Consider the following 17,383-nt stretch of genomic DNA (forward strand, 5'->3'; position numbering starts at 1 on the left):
TGCGGACAGGCTGAGCCCTTTTCTAGAGATTGTCCCCCTGCGAAACAGGCGGCTGTGCAGGGCACCCATCCCCCCCGCAGTTCAGCCCCCAGCTGTGGCGAGCCGGAGTGGGCCCGCTCCTTGTGACTGGCCGTGTCTGACCTCTCTCGGGCATCTGGCGCAATTTTGGAAAGATTAGCGCAGAACGCCTCCAGTCCGCGTGAGGAGCGCGGCCGTAGACGAAAACGGGTCAGGCCTTCGGACTCCCGCCGGCCCTCCCGGTCACCATCCTCCTCCTCACTTTTGCGCTCTTCTGGTACTAGGTCACGGCGCCTGTTGGCAGAAGTTGGTTCGGACGAGGAATGGTCTGAATCCTCCTCAGGCTCTGTCGTGGAGGAGGATCAGGTCCCAAAAATTTCGGTAATGGTGGAGAGCTTAGTGGTTGCGGTGCGTGACACTTTTCAGCTCACGGAACAGGAACCACAGGCATCTGGGATATCGTTTTCTTTCAGGCAGCCTAGACGCTCTCCAAAAACCTTTCCTCCTCATGAGGACTTTGACAAGGTCCTATCTAAGGAGTGGAAGGCACCGAATAAGCGTCTTTCCAAGATGGGTTACTTGGACGGGAAGTGGTCGGTCCCACCGCTAGTGGATCCGCCCATTTCGCGCCTGGCTAAGCATACCGTGCTACCCACGGCAGAGTCCTCCTCCCTCAGCGATCCCAAGGATTGAGGAGTCGAGGCCTTCGCAAAGACCGTTTTTGAGGCGGCAGGGTCAGCTTTTAGGCCTGTGTTTGCCTCGTCCTGGGTCAGTAAGGCTGTTACTGACTGGGCAAAACGGTTACGGGAAGGAATCGTCGAAGGGGCGTCAACCGAGGATCTGGTGGGCATTACGCGCCAGATTGAACAAGCAGGCATGTTTCTCTGTGAGGCCTCTATGGATACAGCCAGGCTGGCGGCCCGAGCCTCCGCGGCATCGGTGGCGACTCGCCGGTCCCTATGGTTAAAATCGTGGGATGCGGATGCTTCCTCCAAGGGGTCGTTAATCAGTATGCCCTTTGTAGGATCTCGTCTTTTCGGCGCCAAGCTAGACGAGCTCATCTCAGACACCTGGGTACAGGAGGTCGTGTCCAGGGGCTATGCGATGGAGTTCCACTCACAACCGCATGACCGCTTCTTTCGGTCCAGAACACCCCCCCCCCCCCCCCCCCCCCGAAAAAAAAAAAAAAAAAAAAAAGACGGCTCCGTCCGTCCGATTCTGGACCTAAAGAAGCTGATGGTATTGTCTTTCAAGGCAATTCCTTCTGCCCTGTTCCACTCCCGCCCCTTGCAGTGGGCGATACTCTCAAGGTGGGACAGGTTAGCGCGATCCCTCGAGGGGAAGATAAGGTTTCCACCAGGAGTTCAGCTGTCACTCCAGTGGTGGTTGCACTCGCCACGCATCCAGCAGGGCAGGTCGTTCCTGCCCCTGCAGTGGTAGGTGCTGGCTACAGTCGCCAGCATGACGGGCTGGGGGTGCACCAATTCCTTTCTTTCCTCGGATGTTCAGGAGGATCAGGAAGGAAGGGCTACCAATGATTCTCATAGCCCAGAGTGGCCGCGAAGAACGCGGAACTCTGAGCTCATGGACATGTTAGCAGACGCGCCCTGGCGATTACCCCTACGAAAGGATCTACTCTCTCAGGGGAGCCATTAGCGAAAGTACTGTGGCGCTTGCTGTCCTGGAAGGTCGCTTTCCTGGTGGCGGTTACCTCCCTTCGTAGGGTTTCGGAGATTGCGGTGCTGTCGGCAAAACCACCTTTTACGGTTTTTTCACCAGGATAAGGTGGTGTTGCGACCGGTGCTGTCTTTTTCCTAAATTTTATCAAATACATACGTTCGCGTCAGCCGACGCTTCGCTGGGTCGAAAGGTTTTACAGACGGCTGTAAACTGACCGCATGCGTTTTGATTTATTTGTACCCACCCTCGGGGAAGGCTGTGGGACGTCCCACGGTCTTTGCTGTGTACCCCAATGACACGAGCGAGAAAAGAGGATTTTTTACTCACCGTAAAATCTCTTTCTCGTCTCGTCATTGGGGGACACAGCACCCACCCCTCTTTCTGTATATGACACGGTGGTGGTCCTGGTCGGACTCCGGATTCTGTAAGTCGCACATGGTGCTGCGTGTTTTTCATTACAGTGAAATTTTTTGTTAACGTGTCATATGACTAACTATTGTTGTCTCTCTGTTCCTGCATGGCTATTCCAACTGCTGGCATGACAAACTGATTAGCCTGCTGTCGGCAGGAGGGATATAGCCAGAGGGCGGAGCTAACTTTTTTGTACTTAGTGTCGCCTCCTAGTGGCAGAAGCTATATCCCACGGTCTTTGCTGTGTCCCCCAATGACGAGACGAGAAAGAGATTTTACGGTGAGTAGAAAATCCTCTTTTCTTGTGCTCTGCAGGCCATGGACAGCTTGTGAGCCAGTAAGAAGGCTCTCTCTCACTCCTCGCGTTCAATTGAACATCCCAGGTCACGTTCCCACTTCTTTATGAAGGTGGGGTCCCAGTTAATAGTATTTACCATAATTTCTTGGTAAACTTTTGACAGGCATCTAGGTGGAGGCGATTTTATTTTTTTATTTTTATTTTTTTTACTAAGTCTAATTAGTCTAATTAGATTTCAGGAAGTGTGCCAACTGCATGTATGAGAACCATGATAAAGTTTTCCCTGGTTGTGCCACCCTCAGGTCCTCATAAGATGGGACCCCTACATCTTTCAAAATGTGATACACTCTAATGTCCTCTTTTATTGACCAACCTAGGAAGCTGGAAGCCTCCATAGCAGGAGGGAAGTCTGGGTTACCAAATAATGGAGTAAATGGTCCTCTCTTATTGGACAGTCTGTGTCTTGACAATTTATCCCACATTTTCAGGAAATCTTCTGCGAAAAGCAAGCGCTCTATAGTATTAGGTCTTAATGTCTGTCCCAGCCATGGCAAACCACCTTCATTTCCAACAAATCCTCTTCTAGACTCGTCCATTGTCTCTTTGTAGAAATGCCAGTCAAACAAGCGCATTAGCACTGAGGCCAAATGGTATGTCCTAAGGTCAGGTTGCCCTGCTCCTCCATCCCCTCTAGGTCTTGTTAGTGTTCTAAAACCTATCCTACTCCGGTTCCCTCCCCAAGTAAAAATGCTGTTTGTAGTTGTTTGAAGAAGCCCTCCGGAGGGACAATAGGGAGTGTCTGAAACAGATATAGGAAGCGAGGGACAACATCCATTTTGAGAACATTAATACGGGCAAACCAGGACAAGAATTTTTTGTCATAATTATTTAAATTCTTAATAGTGCGTTCTAGTAATGGAAGGTAATTTAGAGAATATATTGACGACTCATCTCTAGCTATATGTGTGCCCTAATACTTAATGCTAGAGTTCCTCCATTTAAATGGGAAATGCTGTGATAAGCTAGCAACCTCCCCGGGAGGTATAGATACATTCAGTGACTCCGATTTCGACATATTAATTTTAAAGTTACTCAATCGGCCAAACCTGCGAATCTCCGCAAATGCATATGTATTTATAATCACCATTGCCAAAACTGCACAGTATTTTCCTAGTAAATAAGATTTTTTTCTGTCAATTTCAACATGTGAACAGATCCTTCTGCTGTTCATGAAAATAACAGAAACGTTAAGACTTTTATGTGATCTGTCCTGCAACCAATTGCTCTGTTTGTAGAACTATAGAAATCATCCACCTACAAAACCAAAAGTAGTTAACGTATCTTCTGCTATGTTCATCGCAAATCGCTTTGATTTCAGGGATGACGTGTGCTTCAGTCCACTCTTTGATGTGGAAAGAAGTTTCTGTACATTAACTTGAAAACTTATTTTACAAATATTGTGCAGTTTTATAAAATTTCTATTAAACCTTGTCTAAATTCTGTTCATATTTCTAGGAGCTGGAGCCTCAGGTTGGGGAACAGCTGCTGCTGCTGTGGGACAGAGTGCTGCTGGGAGATAGAAGTGTATCTTACTGATAAGAAACCCATTCCATGTGCCATTTTAGTTCAGTGAGTATTGTCATATAATGTGCCACCCTGTGACCACGAGGACCAAATAATTATGGCTTCTAAACGTTGATCTTTAGGGTTTTTCCTCTTAGGCAGCCTGCAGACGGGCGGGTCGGATCCGGCGGCGAGAATTCTCACCGCGGGACCCGACCCGAGCGCCTGCAGGGAGGAGCGCGTACTCGCCCGCGCCCGGCGGCCCCGGCTCTTTCATGTGCCGGCTGACGGGCAGCCGGCGCATGCGCACACCGGAGCCGGCGGCCGGGTGAGTGGCGTTTCTGTGCGAGGCTCTGCGAGCCCCGCACAGAAATAGGACATGCCGCGGTTTGTTTGCCGCGCGACATTTCACGCGGCCGTCTGCATAGGAGTGCGTATTGTAATGCACTCCTATGCAGGCTTTCAGTGGCGGAAATCCCGCCCGTGTGCAGGCGGCCGTAGCCACCTAAAAGTTCATGTATTCATTTGGTTTAACTTTAAAGGAAATATATCACCATTTTTTTAGTAATTTAAAACCCAGATAGAGAAAAATATATTCTGTACTTCTAATCTGTTTTTATTTTGTGATTTTTGTCAATTTTTTTACTTTTCTCGGATGTTCATTGGGAGACACAGCAAAGGGTATAGCTCCTGCCTCTAGAAGGTGAACACTAAGTAAAGGAAGAGCTGACTCCTCCTACCAGCCGTACCCCTCCTGCAGCCTCTCTGCTAAATCAGTTTTAGCTCAGTGTCCATAGGGTACAGCACTTCCAATTGCAGATCTTCAAGATCCTTGAGTTTCTTGGACTTTGTGGATTCACAAAGTAGCCCTGCCATGCCTTATCACAGCGATCATAAGTGCTGTGCTGCAAGTCCCTCAGAGGGACTCAAATAGTGTAAAAAGAAGAAAATAAAAATGTAAAAAAAAGGAAAAATGTGCTTTTTCTAATATTAGCATAAAAAAAAGGTTAAAAAAAAAGTTAAATGGCACATATTTGGTATTGACGCGTCCATAACGACGTGTACAAAAAGTTGAACACGATTTTTATATTGTACGGCAAAAAGCGTAAAATAAACGCTAAAAAACAGAGACAAAATACTAATTTTTAGCATTTTGCCTCCCAAAAAATGCAATAAAAGTGATCAAAAAATCTGTATATTCCCCAAAATGGTACCAATTAAAACTACACCTCGTCTCGCAAAAAATAAGCCCTCATAGAGCTCCGTAGATAGAAAAATAAAAAAGTTACAGGACTTTAAATGCAGCGATAGAGGAAAAAAAGGATTTCCAAAAAAGGGGGTTTTATTGCAAAAAAAGTGGAAAAACCTAAAAAAAAATATAAGAATTTTGGTATCGTTGTAACCATACCAACCCGCAGAAAAAATGTAGTGTCATTTATGCTGCATGATTAACGCTGTAAAAAAAACCCCAAAATATCTATGGCAGAATTGATGCGTTTTCTCTCTCTGTTATCATAAAAAAAATAAAAGTTTTACGATATAGTCTATGTACCCAAAAGTTGCACCGATAAAAAACTACAGCTCGCCATGCAAAAAACAAGCCCTTATACGGCCGAGTCGACGGAAAAATAAAAAAGTTATGGCTTTTGAAAAATGGAGATGAAAATGCGCCAAAAATCGTTGCCCAAAATAGGCCATGTCATGAAGGGGTTAAACAATCTTGGTAGAGGATGATGGACTTGTTGGAGAGTGTGGTAGTGGTATTAGAGAGTCAGAGTCTGATTCTGCTGTTGGCTTTAATTTATTGAAGTAGGCCACAAGGGAGGTTTCCACAGTGCTTTTCTTTTTCTCATCATAAATAGCCCCTCAGGCCTTCGTTAACTGTACGGTAAACTTTGGTGAACCTCTGTGCATCAGAGTCTTACTCCTCCAACTTTGCTATTCCTGCTTTGAAAGATGAAAAGCATCAGCTAACTTTTTTTCAAGTTTGGAGTTTCTAGGTCCTGGTTTTCTTCCCTTAATGCTATAATCTGCTACTGTAGCTCCATAAGGCTTTCATTGCTTAGTTTTTTGTCATGGGAGTTCAGTAACTTAAGATATCAATTCAATGGATGTCCAACTGCAGTCGATTACAAATGGCAACCACAGCTTGCTTGGTTTCAGCGATGTTATCTGTAAAGCCCAGAAAGTCTTTTTTGAAAACGGGCCACAATTGGTTTCGAACTCCTGTCATATTTGTCTTTCACTTCACCTCAAGCATTTTGATGGCATCATAAATATTATAATTCTTCCGGAACTCCCTTAAGGTCATCCCATCATTTTGGGTAGCCCGGACAGCTCCCTGATCCATTGGCTGAAGTAGTGATGTGGTGTTAAGGAGGTAGAAATATAACCTTTTACTTGGGGGTTCATGTCATCTAAAGCTTTTAATGTCCAGGGGCATTGTCAAGAAGGAGAATTTAAACTGAATGTTTTAGTGCAAGTAATAGCGTTCAAAAGCAGGGACAAAATGGTTCAAAAACCATTCTTTAAAAAACCCTAACTTTAACCCAAGCCTTTGAATTTGCCCTCTAAATAACAGGAAGAGATTCCTTAATGACATTAGGTAGTGCCTTCGGATTTCGGGAATTATGCACAAGCAAAGGCTTGAGCTTTAAATCCCTAGATACATTACCACCAAGTAATAAAGTCAATCTGTCCTTTGATGTCTTATGTTCTGGTGTACTTTTTCCTCTTTTGAAAGGTAGGTCCTCTTGGCCATTTTTTTCCTGAAACCAGTCAGATTCATCTACATTGAAAATTTAGTCTGGTAAATTAAGGCCCTTTTAGACAGAACGATTTTCGCTCGAAGCCATCTTTTGAGCAGTAATCTTTGTATTTAACTGCACTGACATTGTGCAGTTTTCGTTAAGCCATCAATGATTGCTGATCTTTCAGGATGCTGAAAGATCAGCTATCAGGAATTCACAGCAGGATACAGCTGATACTATTGTTTCAACTGTATCCCGCAACTTGATGACAGGCGGGGTATGAAGAACAGAGCGGTCCAGCTGTATTCTCCATACCCCGCTCGGAGCGCTCGGCTGTATAACAGCCGGCCGCTCTGAGCGGGGAACAGCTGGACACAGAAGAGAAGCGGGGACACTCCACTAGTCTTCTGCATCCTCTGGTCGGAGTGCAAGGTGATTACCTTGCCCTCTAAAAGAACACAACGATTATTGCTCTAAAGATTTTTTGAGTGATAATCGTTGTGTCTAAACCAGCCTTAACTTCCATAGCCAATAATATTTTCTAATATCTTGGGAAAATCATTTGCAGCACTCCTATTGGCAATCGGGCACTTGCTGCTTCACCTTGCATTTTAATATTATACAAATGTGCTATTTCTTTAGAGCAATTGCACCAACCCCTTCTTGCAACGCATTCTTTATTGCAATCACCTTGGCTTGCTCTACAAAAAGCTTTTAAATCAATGAAAAGGCTTGAAGCCTTTTCTTGCACTAAAGAAAGTTTGATGGGCATATTACGCCGATTTTGGTCTTCTATCCAAATTGTAAAAAGCCTTTCCATCTCAATAATCTACTGTGTTGCTTAGTAGTAATCATAGCATTTCACATGCTCCATTATTCTAGCTTCATCTCGTAAAATTCATCTCTGTGAATGGATGATGGAGTTTCACCTCTCTGATCTCTTCATTAGTTCTTCTTTATTTTTCATGGTGATGGTTTTTCCTTTCTTTGCTGTATCACCAGCTCTTGCATCAGATTTGTATTTCCATGGCATCGTTGCAGGGCAGTACATGGTACAGTACTTACAACAGTACAACAGTGATGAGAGCCAACTTCCTGTAATGTACAGTACCAGTCCCGGAAGAAAAGACGGGCACCCCTCATGTCTAACAAGTCCACTTCCTGTAATGTACCTGAAGTACTGCGGACCTGGTTGGAATTAGCATTTCAACTGCTGGAAGACTGCGTGGTACACTTTGGCTGCAGGATGGGCCCTGTACATAGGGCTCGGTCACATGGGCCTAAGTGCATTTCGGTCATTTACACTCACTTTGATATCAAATTGATAGCAATGTGTGTGGATATCTGCATGCAAAAAAAATACCATTTAAGGCCTCATGTCCACGGGGAAAATCAGGCCCGCTACGGATTCTCCATGGAGAATCCGTAGCGGGTCCCCCCCTGCCCCGTGGACATGAGGCATAAAAATCAGAATAAACTTACCCCTCGCACGCTCCGGATCTTCCCTTCGCCGCGGCGTCATCTTCTCTGCGTCGCGGCCGGATCTTCTTTCTTCAGATGCGCAGGATGACGATGGTGACGTGCCCCGCGCATGCGCCGGCCCGAAGAAAAAAGATCCGGCTGCGACGGAGAGAAGATGGAGCCGCGGCGAAGGGAAGAACCGGAGCGGGTGAGTAAATTCCTATTTTGGTCTCCCGCGGATCCAGACGGCTTCCATAGGCTTCAATAGAAGCCCGCGGGAGCCGTCCCCACGGAAGACCCGCACGAAAATGGAGCATGGTCCAGATTTTTTCATGCTCCATTTTAAAAAAAATCACTTTTATTGACCATCCGCGGGTATTTATCTACCCGCGGGTGGTCAATGCATCCCTATGGGGTGCGGATCCGCAGGCAGGAGAAGAGTTAAAATCCGCTGCAGATTTTAATTCTTCTTTTGCCCGTGGACATGAGGCTTAAAGCAAATCCGCACGGAATCTGCCACGGAAATCCGTGACAGATTCTGAGGCCTAAGGCCTCATGTCCACGGGGAAAATAAGAATTAAAATCCGCAGCGTTTTTCCTGCACGCGGATCCGCGCCCCATAGGAAAACATTGACCACCCGCGGGTAGATAAATACCCGCGGATGGTAATTAAAAAATTTCTGGAGCATGAAAAAAAATGGACATGCTCCATTTAGGTGCGGATCACGCGTGCGGGAGCTCACAGAGCACATAGCTCAATTGATCTCCCGCATGCAAAATAAAAGACAATTACAGTGCATCCGCAGCCCAAATTCGCGTTACAAATCCGCTGCGGATCTGATTTTCCCCGTGGACATGAGGCCTTAGAGTTTTCATACAATTTTTAAATGTTTTTGTGTATATCAAATTTAATCTATTGTATTTGAATCTAAACTTTAGACGATCTACAGCACAGAGTAACTGGTTTCCACTGTATACTGGAGATCCTGAAATACTGAACAATAAGAATAAAATCTTATCTAGATCTTTTCTAAAATCTTGCATACACCTTTACTTTTATAGCTGTAATGGCTACTAAAGAATAATAAAAATAAATGTCATTCTTTAAATGGGTCCATTTAACCCCTTGAGTGGCAGGTTTCCTACCACCCTGTCGTGCCCACCAGGGCAGGTTTTTTAAAATGGTCTAATCATTGAATTTCAACTAGTTTTGCAGTTGCGTCTCAAGAGCCATAACTTTTTCATTTTTCCATTGACATGGCCATATGAGGGCTTGTTTTTTGCGGGACAAGTTGTGATTTTTTAAACAGGGGGGAGGAAAAAAAGAAATGGGGAAAAAAGAAAAAAAGGGGCCATGTCATTAAGGGGTTAAATAATGTATTAACTTCCTTCTCTGGGTCATTACGACGCACACGGATACCACATGTGTGATTGTATTTTTGATTTTTTACAAAGTAAAGGGAGACAAGTGTTTTTTTAATTTTTTAAAATAATTTTTTAAATGTTTTTTTTTTTTTTTTTTTTTTGTCCCTTTAGGGGACTTCCACAGGGACCCATCAGGACTCCTGATCACATTCCGGGGGTCCAATGGTGACAGCCCTTTACATGCTGCAGTGACAACCCTTTACATGCTGCAGTCACATAGACTGCAGCATGTAAAGGGTTAACACAGCAGAGATCGGAGGTTTTCTCTGATCTCTGCTGTAAGAGCTAGTACCTAGCTGTCCTCTGACAGCTAACAACCAGCTCTCCCTGCCACAGAGACCGTCAGCTTGCTTCTGACAAGCCGATGGTCTCTATGGCAACTTGTAAACAGAGCAGGACATTGCCGACATGTCGGCAATATCTTCTGCTGGTTTTTCAAAGCCCTTGCACTGCTCTGTGTGGGCCTGTGCAGGCAGAGCACAGTGTCACAGCTTGTGGCATTGTGCTCTGCAGCTCCCATAGTGATACATAGCCCGGAAATCTTCCGGGCTATGTTGCTATGAGCAGTGGAGCTGGTCCCCGGAAATTTTCCGGGCGTGCCACTCAAGGGGTTAAAGTGGATCTGTCACCTGAATATGGTACCAGGGATATTCTGCTAGCCTATCATCCAACATAAAACAAAAATACTGGGCCTCATTTATAAAAACTGTCTAGGGGTGTCAGATTTGGTGCGGATGTGCAACAAAATCTGCCGCATATCTTCCACTGTGGATTTTGGTGCAGATCCACATCAGAATCTTCACTGTATATTGCAGATCTTAGTGTGGATCTGCAGCAGATTTAAATTGACAGGGTAAAATTTGCTGCAGATCCCCCAACGAAATCTACTTCCAAATCTGCTAAATTTGGGGGTAAAATTTGATTCCGTGATTTCGACTAAATTCAGAATCCTTGAGCACTGAACAGGCGAATTGATGAAATTAATTTGATTAATCACCCAGCTCTAGATGCAATTTGGACATTGGCATAGTCTTTGGAGTCCGTCACTTTAACCCCTTGAGTGGCACGCCCGGAAATTTTCCGGGACGAGCTCCACTGCTCATAGCGACATAGCCCGGAAGATTTCCGGGCTATGTATCACTATGGGAGCTGCAGAGCACAATGCCACAAGCTGTGACAGTGTGCTCTGCCTGCACAGTCCCACAGAGAACAAAGCAAGGGCTTTGAAAAACCAGCAGAAGATATTGCCGGCATATCGTCAATCTCCTGCTTTGTTTACAGGTTGCCATAGAGACCATCGGCTTGTCAGAAGCAAGCCATGGTCTCTGTGGCAGGGAGAGCTTGGTGCTTGGCTATCAGAGGACAGCTAGGTACTAGCTCTTAAAGCAGAGATCAGAGAAAACCTCCGATCTCTGCTGTGTTAACCCTTTACATGCTGCAGTCTATGTGACTGCAGCATGTAAAGGGCTGTCACTGCAGCATGTAAAGGGCTGTCACCATCAGACCCCCGGAATGTGATCAGGGGGTCCTGATGGGTCCCTGTGGAAGTCCCCTAAAGGGACAAAAAAAAAATGTAAAAAAAAAGTTAAAAAATTATTTTAAAAAAATTATAAAAACACTTGTCTCCCTTTACTTTGTAAAAAATCAAAAATACAATCACACATGTGGTATCCATGCGTCGTAATGACCCAGAGAAGGAAGTTAATATATTATTTAACCCCTTAATGACATGGCCCCTTTTTTTCTTTTTTCCCCCATTTCTTTTTTTCCTCCCTCCTGTTTAAAAAATCACAACTTGTCCCGCAAAAAACAAGCCCTTATATGGTCATGTCAATGGAAAAATGAAAAAGTTATGGCTCTTGAGACGCAACTGCAAAATTAGTTGAAATTCAATGATTAGACCATTTTAAAAAACCTGCCCTGGTGGGCACGACAGGGTGGTAGGAAACCCGCCACTCAAGGGGTTAAGGGAGACAAAGTCATATTAATAGGTCCTGCAGGACCATCAGCTCTTTTTGGCATACTCTTAAGCCCATATTTTCTGATCTTTTGAGAACAGTTTGAAAAGCACAGTTTTAGGACAAGGAGAACATTCTGGCAAGGATAAGTAGCCCCCTTACCCAGGATCTGGCAGAAAGGGATTTGCACAGTGTTAATAGGCCCTCATCATGTAATTTAAAACCGGAACAAGAGTCTTGTTATTGGTATTGACATATCAGTCTACAGCTTGAGCCTTTATCCACAGTGTCTTGAAAAGGCTTTTATTCCTCAATTATAGCATCCATTGACAGCTGAAATGACAGGAACAGCATTCTCGTGGGGAAACTAACAGATTTTCCTCCAGTCTGTTCACAGTAATGATCTTCTTCAATGTCCCATGTCATTTATAGGTGTCGGAAATCAATAGGTGGAGATGAGAGGATAGTGTTGCGTTTTTAACCCCTCTATGGATGGATTTCTCTTACTTATTTGCTTGTTAATTAGGATATAATACACTTTAAGGGCCCCTTTACACGAGCGTATGCGTTTTTATGCAGTCTCCCCTCACGCGTCATTAAATCGCGTGAATGAAGAAATAATGCAATCAAGTCCTGAGCTTAATTTGCGTTTTCTCGTCCATTCACACGGCTGGGTGGGACGTATTAGCGAAAAAATATACCGTAGCCCGGAAATATTTAAAATGCCTAAATAGAGGCACCTGTAAGCGGTTTCCTGCGGTGGACGCTGCTATCCCCCTTCCCCCTTGTGACCATAGGTGATGGTCGCTTGTCCGTTATACTGGCAGGGTCTCGGAGAGTTGGGTACCAGTCACTCCTCAATTTAAGCCTCCTGTATGTTTCTGCAAACATTCTGCTAAGACGGGCCACAGGCCTATCATAGTATGCATAAATACATGGCAGCCCTGGAGATCTACAGAAGGCTAAAGGCTGCCATGAAAACCAAAAGGTACATCGTGATCTCACGGAGGAGATCATTCAGAACCCTGAACACTGATTAAGGGCGCCTGCACACAGGCGGAAAACCCGCAGTGGGATTTCCCGACGGATTTCCGCCACTGAAAGCCTGCATAGGATTGTGTTAACAAACGCAATCCTATACAGACGACCGTGGCAAACAAACCGCGGCATGTCCTATTTTGAGCCCCGCACAGAAACATCACTCACCCGGCCGCCGGCTCCGGTCTGCGCATGCGCCGGCTGTCCGGTAGCTGGCACATGAAAGAGCCAGGGCCGCCGGTGAGTACGCGCTCGTCCCTGCAGGTGCTCGGGTCGGGTCCCGCGCCGAGAATTCTCGCTGCCGGATCCGACCCACTCGTCTGCAGACGGCCTATGGCATTTAAATTCCACTGTCAGATTTGACAGCAACCTTTTAAGGTGTTAATAGTTATCAGTGTGAATGGTCATTGCAACTGTTGTGGGCAGGTATTAGCCATCAAAGACAGCCAGCACCGGCCGTGATGGAGTGGAATCTGCTCCTAAACCCACTCCATACAAACCGTGCATTCAGAGGGCATGTATATATATGCCCATTAGAGTCAAGGGATTAATATTTAGCTTTGGATGAAAAACAAAGAATCTACAAAAATACAAAAATATGCACTTGAGACGACGGGCAACTAAGTGTATGTAAATGAATCTAAGGGCTCGTTCCATTCTGCACTAGGGCTCCTCCGCTAAGGCTTTCCATCTCTCGGTTTCACTTTTAAAGCAGAGAAACTGAATTAAACGTTTCCTTTTTACCCCATTGATTTCAGTAGATTTTCAAAAAATGGTAAGCTTAGAGTTGGCTTTTATTCCGTTAGATGCACTATACTGTTATCCATACATCTTTTTGATGTTTACATTGCAGAACCTTTATAAAAATAAGCTTTTTTTTTTCTTTTTCTTTTTTTCCTTGCATGTATTACTAAAGTAACACATTTTCTTTTTCTTTTTTTTAAACAGGTTTTCATATCCTGAAATGGCCGAATATTTGGAACAGCACGATTTTTAGATCAGACGATCTTCCTGTGGTTTCCGTTAATTGCACGTAATTGTTTACAAGCAGCTCGTTTATAAAAGGACAAACGTCATAAGAAGGCTTTATTTAAAATGCACTAGACCTGGGTGGGCAGGCCTTGGAGTTATAATTACTGCTGCTGAACATAATTGCAGATGTGCTTCAGAGGTGGTTCAATTATGGAAGCTTGCCCATCTAATGTTTCTGGACAGAATACACTGTTGTGTGACTTTTCTAAAGCAAATTGCACTGTTGTAAATGTTGAATGTTTATGTAATGACCTTTGGAGATTGTACGCTATGGAAGGCTAGATCATAGCAGTAAAGGGAAGTCGGGTTTTATTCAGCCTAGACTTAGGATAAAAAAACATGAAAATGTTTTGCTTCACTATACATGTCAGTGCATTATTAGGTAGACGATCATAAAGTGATTGGAAGCACATATTATACTGTAAGTAGGACCATAGTCTATGCATGCATGTTTAACACTGCTGTACAGGGTATATCTTCCAAGTTGTAGATGTAATGTGAAAATGACACACATTAGGGGAACCCACTGTGAAAGTCTTGCAAGCATTGGGATCTCTGGACTTACATGGTAGTGCTGTGCAGGCTGTTGGCATTATAAACAGTGGATTCCACCATAACACTGGAAAACTGCAGAGCGACTCCTGCCTACGCCATTTGATTACGGCACCAATTAAATATAACGTCACCAGAAGTGGACCTGTTTTTTGTATAGCTATCCATGACAATAGGTGATGTCACAGCTCACCTCCTCTACCTTCTGCACAAAGCCTAGAACACTTTCCTATATATGTCATTGAGTAATCTCCTGTCTTTTGTATCTATCTGTAGTCCATGCTGTACAGAACAGGCCGTGTTAGACTATTATTAGGCTTAGTTGTCGACGTAAAAAAGGCAGATATTAAGATTCGTTTTTAAAGGATTATCCAAGTTTAAAACAGCTTTATTTTTTTTTTAATTGCGGAGCATGCTATAAAATAACAGCATGATCTATACTTGCCTCTCTTATCCCCTCCCCTTAAAACATCACCAAAAGTTTAAAGAAATAAGTTTACAGTTTTTCACATCACTATATTTACTGGGGTAGTCTGAGTATAAAGTTTTTAGTTTTTTTTTCTTAAATACCCCTTGCTATAAAATAACAAGAGAATCAATATTTTAATTATTTTTTTATTTTTTTTAAACCCCCTGGAGAAGCATTGGAGTGGAGCACTGGCTACAACTGTCACCTGACTTCTAGCCAATCAGAGGCTGCAGCGTCCCATTTCGAACTGCTAGTATCATGGTGCCGAGGGTGTTGTGCGCTGATGCCAGGAGCACGGAAGGTGATTCTGTTGACTCTGGCTGCAGCAGTCACCTGACTTATGGCCAGCGCTCCACTCTGCTGCTTTCCCCGGGAAAAAAAAGGCAAGTATTCTTTCCGCATCTCCTCCTCATAGATTTTCTCTGGTCTCCTGCAGTCCCCCAGGTTACATCACCTCCAGCCGGCCGATTCTTCTTCCAGTGACTAAGTGTACATTCCTGGCAGTCTCCTTCCTGCAGGGCAATGTACTCTACGTCGCTAGTGACATAGTGTTCATAGCCTAGCAGGGAGTTCCGAGCTATTGCCGAGACTGCGGATGTGCGCTGAGTCTGCAGTAGTATATTAACTTTCGCGGCGAGACAGTGCGCATGCGCAGTCTTGGCTATAGCTCGGCATTCCTTACTTGGCAGTGAACGTTATGTCACTAGTGATGTAACCTGTACTGACCTGCCGGAAGAAGAATGCCGAGAATGGATGCTCCAAAACAAGAAGAGGAGGATCTGGCTGGCTTGCGGTGAGCTGACCCGGGGGACTGCAGGAGCCAGGGAAAGATCGGGGAGGAGAAGATGCGGTAAGAAGAATGACTGGGGAGGAATAGGTAAGTATTGATTTATTTTTATTTTTTTTTCTTCTAATGATAAAACCCATTTAATACTGCTCTCAATAATGACATCACAAAGTACATGACAGGCTCCCTTTAGCATAAGAATTTGGTTTAACCAGTAGGTCATATTCTGATAACACATTCCCTTTTAAAAGGTTCTTCTAAAAAAAATTTAAATGTGACTAAAGTAGAAGAACTAAGGTTGTTTAACTGCGGTGCTCAAGCTTTGATATCTGAACCACTGCTGAAACAGGGTAGAAAGTATTGCTTATCTACTTATGTCTTATCTGATGACATGGAATGCATCAATATTGATATCCTATGTAAGCATTACAATAGCACTTGTCATTGTTCACATATAAGGCTGTTTTTGCATAACATCTTCTGTGTGCGTTCGAAATTTCTATCATCAGGATTTCTGACGGAAACCTCAGAAGTATACATTTAATGGCTGCCAGTGTTAAAACTAGGGGAAAAAAAACAAAAAATACATGCGTGTTACATGTGTTTTTTTTTTCTCCCCCCACTGGGTGCCTTTGCATAGAGTAGCTCAGTTTCCTACGTTATTCCATGCAGAAAAAGATAATCCGGACAGTATGTTAAATGTATGGTGTTATGGTAAATATACACAGAAGGCATAGTGTGAAAATAGCCTTAATGAGTTATTTAGAATATGGATTCTAACGTGATTTTTTTTTTTATGTTTCATTTTATAGAAATACAACGTTTATGTATTTTAGAACACTAAGGCAAGAAAATCTATATGTGCGATGTAGAGTTTTGTCCCCTGCCGTAAATGTACAATGTTCTGCTTCTACTTGTTGCGTTAACCAATGTCCTATAAATATAAGACCCAACACTGCACTGAAGTATGTATTGCACATGTATCTTTACATTATTTTTACTACCATGTTTCATTGTTTTCCCATTTTGATAAACTGGTGAAATTAGTACGTAGCTCCCCTTAAGAGCTGCTTTAAAGCTGCTATACACCCCCCTCCATCTACAGACTATTCATACATTTTATAGCAGTGCGCAGTTTGCCTGTAAAATCTAGTCCTATAGTAAGGAGAAAAAAAAATGGATTTGTTTTCAAATTCATTTCTAAGTACTTGATGTACATTGTAGCTCCTAGTAAAATGATTTTCTAAGGTTCAGACTTTATTTTCATTTTTTCATTATTGGTGCTACCCTAGAAAAGTAAGTAGCATACATCCATTTATGCTACGCTTGAAATATACTGCCTTAGGTGACTGCCTCTTGGCATATAAGGCCTTACTAATGGTGTACATTGTATTTCTGAAACTAGACCATATCTAAAGCAAAGTTTCGAAAAAGAAAAAAAAGTTTTTGAAACTAACGTTTTCCAGTAAGTTTAATAATAAGTTAAATACTTTAGATATCCATCATCACCTTTAATATTGGTGAATTTTGTATGTGTAGATATAGTATGTTAAGATGACATATTATATAGGAAGTATAGTATTCCTCCTCTTACAGTACATTGCATTCTATCTGGATATTAGTTGCACTTAAACACTTGTTTATAAATGCAATAAAGTTTGATTTTCAAAGTTTATCATCTTAATTCAACTTTTTCTTTGTATGGTTCAGCTTATTTATTGAAAGGTAGACCTATAGCAATCAGACAGGGTGGATGTAGCTTTCATTTTCAAGGCCACTCTCACGTGTTCAGTTAAACGCCGCTCAAAACCGCAGCGTTTTACCGCGTTTTCGAGAGGCTTTTTGGAATGCGTGTCACAGCACTTTTTAACGCATCTCATCATTGTAATGGGTTTCGTTAAGCGCGAGAACGCTGAAGAATAGAACAGACAGCACTCGAAA

The 17,383-nt window shown here is 43.6% G+C and overlaps 1 protein-coding gene across 2 annotated transcripts in view; it reads left to right on the top strand.

Annotated features, from left to right (window-relative positions):
* The window catches only part of YTHDC2 (YTH N6-methyladenosine RNA binding protein C2), an 88,036-nt gene extending 70,921 nt beyond the window's left edge, over window positions 1–17,115 (top strand). For both annotated transcript variants that reach the window (XM_066603075.1, XM_066603076.1), the window contains exons 31-32: window positions 3,923–4,036; window positions 13,551–17,115. In XM_066603075.1, the coding sequence (XP_066459172.1) occupies window positions 3,923–4,003 (81 nt within the window). In that variant the 3' untranslated portion in view covers window positions 4,004–4,036; window positions 13,551–17,115. The remainder of the gene's footprint in view (window positions 1–3,922; window positions 4,037–13,550) is intronic.
* Window positions 17,116–17,383: the final 268 nt, after the last annotated feature.

This window comes from Eleutherodactylus coqui, chromosome 5 (assembly GCF_035609145.1).
Source record: "Eleutherodactylus coqui strain aEleCoq1 chromosome 5, aEleCoq1.hap1, whole genome shotgun sequence".
Lineage (NCBI taxonomy): Eukaryota > Metazoa > Chordata > Amphibia > Anura > Eleutherodactylidae > Eleutherodactylus > Eleutherodactylus coqui.